The 7,614-nt window shown below is 32.3% G+C and overlaps 1 protein-coding gene across 4 annotated transcripts in view; it reads left to right on the top strand.

Annotated features, from left to right (window-relative positions):
- LOC137658530 (calcium/calmodulin-dependent protein kinase kinase 1-like) overlaps positions 1-7,614 on the top strand; it is a 476,501-nt gene that overhangs the window by 119,722 nt on the left and 349,165 nt on the right. For all 4 annotated transcript variants that reach the window (XM_068393330.1, XM_068393328.1, XM_068393326.1 and 1 more), the window contains exon 2: positions 544-619. In XM_068393330.1, the coding sequence (XP_068249431.1) occupies positions 544-619 (76 nt within the window). The remainder of the gene's footprint in view (positions 1-543; positions 620-7,614) is intronic.

Genomic DNA, 7,614 nt, shown 5'->3' with positions numbered 1-7,614 from the left:
CAAATGCCACTAATTTGATGAACTCTTTTTTGGTAAAATGACTAGGAGAACCTGTGTTATAAGTACTATTGTTTTTGTCCTGGCAAACCTTGCATTGAAATATTTGATGAATAACACCAATAAAGCATTACTCATGGGTCCATTGTGTAGATTTGCAGTATTTATTAGCATCTAGCGAGTTGTTTTATGATTATTTGATAGGAGTTTGAATTGGTTATGGTCTTTCGATTTCCTTGAATTCCCGTTATGAAGACATTGGTTTTCTTGCATGTAACTTGTATTCGTTTTTTATGGTTCAAGTTTATTCTTTTCAGTATAACAAGAGGATTTTTTAATTAATACAATATTTCAGCAATATATAAGTATTCTAAGTCTTTATGTTTTTATATATTTTCTCAAGTAATTTTATTTTATATGTTGAATGTAGTTGTTGAATTGTAACAAAACATGAAGGGACCAGGAGAATAGTATGGGTAACCCTTAAAATTAAGGTCTAGTCGTAACGTTTTCTGTAAAGGCATTGAGATTCGTTTTCTTTTTCAGCCAACGGTGATGTGGAAGAGGGGCTTACGCCGTTTGGGTTTCGTCCGCGAGCTCCCAAAATTGGCAATCTCCCGAGGTGAGTAAAAGTTAAAATGATAAGATTTTCCTATTCCATCTTACCATAAACAGGTTATAATGCCAATTCGGAAAGGTGACATTTCAAAAACATTACTATTTATCCATGTATGCATCTCGAATTTTGACGCCTTTTTATATTTTCTTTCAATACGCCCAATTGTTCAAGGGATACTAATGTAATCAGTGATTCATTCTATTACCGTATTTGCCTTTATAACTAAACGTAAAAGGGCTCTCCCCATTGCTCCCTCTCTCCGAATTTAGTCTTATGAAGAAGTATAATGTTAAAGATTCAGAGATTTAAATTCAGATAAACACGTAACCTTGTTTGGGTAGGTATGTACTTGCGTTGAATTGTGAAATTTGGATTCTGACGGAATTTCGCATCCACCAAATAACTTGTCGTTAATAAGAGATATTTTTTTATGTTTTGTGTTCCATTTTATCCGATGAACGATGCCAATTTTGTCTGAAGTACAGTGGTTTTATAATAATCTTCAAAATTATATTACTGCTGAAGTAAGTTCCATTTATAGAATAGACGTAATTAGTGTAACTATTATTATTATTATTATTATTATTATTAATTATTATTATTATTATTATTATTATTATTATACCAAAAGAAATAAAAAATTGTGAACCTTATGCTTCATCATAAGTAGAATTTCTGGTAAAGTACATTATTCTTTACAAAAATAATTAAAAATTCTTACGATTGCTGAGAAAGGCAATTGTCTTCAAACGATTTATTTTTCTTGAATTATTATTTGTACGGAAGGTGCGAAATAAATAACATTAAGAGTCCCCGTTTTCTTGCCGCACACATCCGGTGTATGCCTAGAGCGATTGCGACAAGTTAACATACAAATATCATTCAGTCTCGAAGAAGTTGTTACTAAACTTGATAACATTTCAATTTTTTTTCTAAATATAAATTTTTTTCCAAATATCGATTATTGCTCGTAAAAAAATATTTCTTAAATTTAAAAACCTGGTTATATTCTCTCTCTCTCTCTCTCTCTCTCTCTCTCTCTCTCTCTCTCTCTCTCTCTCTCTCTCTCTCTCTCTCCTCTCTCTCTCTCTCTCTCTTTCTCTCTCTCTCTCTCTCTCTCTGCAAGCGTTGAGTGCTGGGTTTCCTCCGCATGTAAGGCTTGCATGCGAAAGCAGACTCGCCAAGGGGTTGTGCATTAATGCAACAGCTGCGGGGAAAAGCCTAGAAGATTGGTTTAAGTATAAGACTTTATTTGTTTTTTTTATTTATATGTTTTTAGTAATCTGTTTGCATAGATGTTTTTGTTGCTCTTTCCCCCACCTTTAATTACTCTTCAAATATTTCTAATTAGTGTCTTAACTCTCCCTTTCTCTTTCTCATTCCCTTGCCTCTCCTCCATTCTACTCTCCTCACCCTCTTTAATATTCTCCTGTCTCGAAATATTTATCCCTCTAATCCCTCACATATTATCATCCATGCTTTCATTATTCATTCTCTATTTGGCTCTCCTCACTTATTTACTTTTTCAGCCACGCATTCTCCTTATTATCTCTCTATTTTCTAGACCTCACTCTCCACCAATCCCATACTTATTTTCGCTTTCCGTATTATTATTATTATTATTATTATTATTATTATTATTATTATTATTATTATTATTATTAAATGCTAAGCTACAACCCTAGTTGGAAAAAGCAGGGATGCTATAAGCCCCAGGGGCCCCAACAGGGAAAATAGCCCAGTGAGGAAAGAAAATAAGGAAATAAGGAAAAATAAAATATTTTAGGAATAGTAACAATATTCAAATAAATATATCCTATTAAAACTATAAAACTTTAAGAGAACAAGAGGAAGAGGAACTAGATAGAAAAGTGTGCCCGAGTGTACCCTCAAGCAAGAGAACTCTAACCCAAGGCAATGTAAGACCATGGTACAGAGGCTATGGCACTACCAAAGAATAGAGAACAATGGTTTGATTTTGGAGTGTCCTTCTCCTAGCTAGTGTCACTCTTCTCTCAACTGTTAACTTTGTGCTGTGCCAGCTTGTTATTTCTTTGCCATTTATCTCTATTCCCTTTATTTATTTACCTCCTCTTAATCCTCTTAATCTCACATTTTCCTTTTCCTCTTTACTTTTACAATAACTTCCACTCTTCCTCTATTCTTAGATTTTATTTAACCCTAACTCCATTTCTCTTTCAGTTATTTTCCCTCCATTTACCCACTTTCCAATTCTCGCCCCAATGCTCCCTCCCTCCTGCTCCTAAGGGAAATTTGCATTCGGGTTGGAGGAATCGTTACGTCGTTAGGGACATTAATACCAAGGCCTCTGATCTTCTTTTGAAGTGCAAAGGGTTACGACGATGTATATTTGTTTTTACTGGGATACCTATGGTCTCTCTCTCACTCTCTCTCTCTCTCTCTCTCTGTTTTTACTGGGATACCTATGGACCCCTCTCTCTCTCTCTCTCTCTCTCTCTCTCTCTCTCTCTCTCTCTCTCTCTCCTCTCTCTCCTCTCTCTCTCTCTCTCTCTCTCTCTCTCTTCGTTTGGTTATCTACAGCACCCATATTATAGTTGTAATGGTATTGAGAACCCTACACCGCCTTGCTGAGGAAACGAAAGTCCCAAACACCCACTTCTATCCATAAAACACTTTTCCTCTACTAGCCCTTTAAGACCTAAAAATCCTAAATTGTATTTGACATGACAATGCAATGATAAAATATTGAATTGCTTATAGGGTAAATACTTAGTGTTAAGGAGTTTCTGTGTACGTACCCAAGAAATTTTGAATTATCTTCATATATGGAAAAGCGCAAATCGAAGAATTTTAGAAACGTTTTGTAGTTTTCCCTTACAGTAGCAGCCCGAAGACTTGTAAAGATGCCAAGGAAACCATAGAAAGGTGGATAAAGGAAGACAGATTGGATGCAGGATATAGGAAAGAGATCTCTTATCCAGTCGCTTTTCATGTAGAGCAAAAGAAACCTTGAAGAGTTACTATTATTATTATTATTATATTATTATTATTATTATTATTATTATTATTATTATTATTATTATTATTAGTATATTATTATTATTATTATAAGCCAAACTGCAACTGCTGCTGTAAAAAACAAAATAATACAACCTAAGATCCCAATAATGAAAATAGGCTGCGTGTGAAAAGGAAACTAAGAAATAAATAACAAGACATAAAGACAAATTACATGAAAATAAAACAAATCAAGAAATGAATATGAATTCAACATCACAGCATCAGAAATATTAGAGACCTGGCTTTTGAGAGAGGAATCAGTGGCCCTTCACATTACCAGCTCCTTGCATTTTTAAGCGCAACACTTTCAGTAATTATTTTTCACTTAGTCTGTGACATTGATATTTCGAGGAATTACAGTTTGAGCTGTTTTTAATTGCTCTGTCACAGATATTTCCCGGTGACATTTCGGTCTTCAGTATTTTACTTTTTTCTCTTTTTCACCTACACTGTATATATATTTAAATATATATAAATATATATATATAATATATATATATATATATATATATATATATATATATATATATATATATATATATATATCACATTTTGAGTGGTGGTGACTTAACGTTGTGAAAGGGTTTGTGTTTCGGCATGATTAACAAAGCTGTATCAAATAGGGCCACCCATAATAGGTTGGTTTGCCATGAGGTATCTGACAAAAGTGTCCCACCACTACCAGTCGACAGTTGGCCAGCATAGTGATGAAAGCTAGCCAAACCCCATGAATAAGGACATGTCTTGCATTTGTTGTGTGTGTGTGTGTGTATACACACACACACACACACACACACACATATATATATATATATATATATATATATATATATACTATAGTGTATATTGTATGTATGCATATATGTATGTACTTATATATGTGTGTATGTAGAAATACTATTATAAATACATCTGGTATGTGATTTGAACCAGTAAATTCAACGTTATGAGGTTTTGAGGGTCTAGAAATTCAATTTGCTCTCTCTCTCTCTCTCTCTCTCTCTCTCTCTCTCTCTCTCTCTCTCTCTCTCTCTCTCTCTCTCTCTCAGCACGATTCCTCTTAATATGCGACGTTTGTCGTAAATGTAGATTTAACACATTTACTTGATATCTTTTATTCCTTTTGTTGTGTTGTGTATGTGTTGTTTCATTCAGTTAAGAGGACTGTCTTAACTGCGTAGATTGTTATATCCCGTCTGGAGTGACTCTGCGAATATACTGTACTCGGATTTTAGGAAGTTCTTATCAGCTTGAAGTGCGTTCTTAGTCACAGACTGCTGGGAAGGATAAGGATAGTTTGGCATTTATGGGAGCGGGTTTGCGGGTGGGGTTGCCCAGTCCTGGGGTAGTGGTACATACTGCGTCACCATACTCCCCTCTCTCTCTCTCTCTCTCTCTCTCTCTCTCTCTCTCTCTCTCTCTCTCAGAATACTTAGGCACAAAAGTCTTTCTGTTAAGTGTGTGAAATTCTCTCTCTCTCTCTCTCTCTCTCTCTCTCTCTCTCTCTCTCTCTCTCTCTCTCTCTCAGAACACTTGGGCACAACAGTCTTTCTGTTAAGCGTGTGAAATTCTCTCTCTCTCTCTCTCTCTCTCTCTCTCTCTCTCTCTCTCTCTCTCTCTCTCTCTCTCTCTCGCAGTTGCTGAATTCAAGTACGATTTTAAAAGGATTTTTAAATGCATTACAGGACCATTCGAGTATCAACAAAAACCAAATACAACTGATTAAAAATGCTAAATGTTACTGATAATGTTTTTATTGTTACTAATGCAGAGTGGGCCCTGACCTCTATAATATAACCCTATCAATTTTCGTAGTATATACCCCTTACCATTTTTCATTACAGTGTTCAAAGTGGGTTTTCGAATAACGCTTGATGAAATGTTTTACATTTTATTTTATGAAACCTGGAAATAATGTTTTTTTTAGACGAAGTAAAATGTCAGATGTGAAGTAAAGATGTAACATTTATTTACTGAAATATACACATCACAGAAATGGGTGTATAAACGAAAATTTGTATGTGTATACACAGTTTGTACTGTATGTCTTGAATTTCTTTAAAAAATATGGATTTCCATTCCCTGGGTTTTATTCTTTTATACATATTCTAACTTAATGACGCCTTGGTATATTAGTAATGAAGTTAGATTTTGAATAAGTAATATCCTTGACCCAAAAAGTTAGGTTTTTTAGGAAGGGATTTTTTGGGGGGGGTTGGGGGCAGTGAGATTCAGTAAATAGGAAGGGAATGACAAGCAAGGTTAGGCTAAAGAGCTTCCTATCAGCAAGGTAACTTTTCTAAGGAATGTGGGTTATGTGTTTAAGGTTTGTGATATGTATATATTATTTTTTTCTGATTATTTATATTTTTTCCATTTTCATTTATATGTTATGTTTATTTTGATGTTTTTAACAATTAATTATCCTTGTATAAGTACATAATATGAATAAAGACAGTATTTTTAGTTATGACATTCCGAAAAATATGATCAAATATATAAGAATACATAAAAAGCGTATTATTCAGTTCGTGTAGAAAATTAATAATGATTGAAAATAAAAGAAATAAGAATAAATAAAACGCATATTCGGTTAATGAAAAATAAATCACGAAAATACATAGAAATACACTGATTTCAATCATTTAAAAATGAAAATGTACATCAAGAAACGCATTCAGTATCCTCCCCCTCTCATTTCCCCGTTGGCTCTCAAGGCCCGTCTCGCTGTTGCAAAATGTCAATATTTTGCCAACCTGTCAACGTCCGAAGTGCCGAGGCAGTGAAATATCGACTCGTCACTAATCAGTAGTAGTATATTATGTTTATTTTTTTTTTTGTATATTTCGAATAATTTTGTAAATATTTATTGGTATATTTTTTTATTTCAGGATTTATTTTCACATCTAAAGATTTTCTTGTATTTCAATTTACCAATATACGCGTTTTAAAAATTCTTTACGTATTCGCTTGCACGATGATGTAATACATTTCTATTGAAATATCTACACTCAATCTAATAAATTACTAATTTATTAGATACCATATATTGTAATGTAATAGTGTGTAATTGTTTCTTACGTGTTGTTATTACATCTTGAGTGAATTTTCATTTTCATATGTACCATTTTTCTTTAGTTTAAACATTTTATCTTCAAAATTTCGTTGTTCTTAAATTTATGTGAATATTTGGACACACACACACACACATATATATATATATATATATATATATATATATATATATATATATACGTATATATATAATCATATATTTATTTATATTTATATGTATGTGTGTGTGTGTGTTTTATGTGTGTATGTGTATGTATCTAATCCACTGGTCACTTCATATATAAAGTATATGTATTTTAATATCCACAAGGACCTCTTAACTTTTCCATACTTGTTTTGGATTTGGGCGTCACTACTAAGTATTATCTAATTTGTGAATGATTAAAGAAGCTATCACCATGTAAGATTATACGAGACATATTTTACCCTTCAATCTAGGAAGAGAATTTAGGGATTTAGCTCGTTCTTAGTTTAAAACAATGGGCGTCCGATCGAATCCTTTCATGGAATGTGAAAGTTTCTTCATATATTTCTAACTTCGATAAGGCTTAGTAGTGGCTGGCAATCAAATGTAGAGAATATTATGATTATATATATATACAGTATATATATATATATATATATATATATATATATAAATATATTTATGTATTTTATATATATCCAGTATATTTACACACATATATATACATATATATGTATGTATATATATAATGTATATACTGTATATATATAATGTATATACTGTATATATATATATATATATTATATATATATATATATATATATATATATATATATATATATATATATATATATATATATATATGTATATATAAATATACGCACACATATACACGCACAAGCCTGAGTCTTGTAAA

This window comes from Palaemon carinicauda, chromosome 19 (genome assembly GCF_036898095.1).
Source record: "Palaemon carinicauda isolate YSFRI2023 chromosome 19, ASM3689809v2, whole genome shotgun sequence".
Lineage (NCBI taxonomy): Eukaryota > Metazoa > Arthropoda > Malacostraca > Decapoda > Palaemonidae > Palaemon > Palaemon carinicauda.
This window is presented reverse-complemented; position numbering and strand designations above follow the sequence as displayed.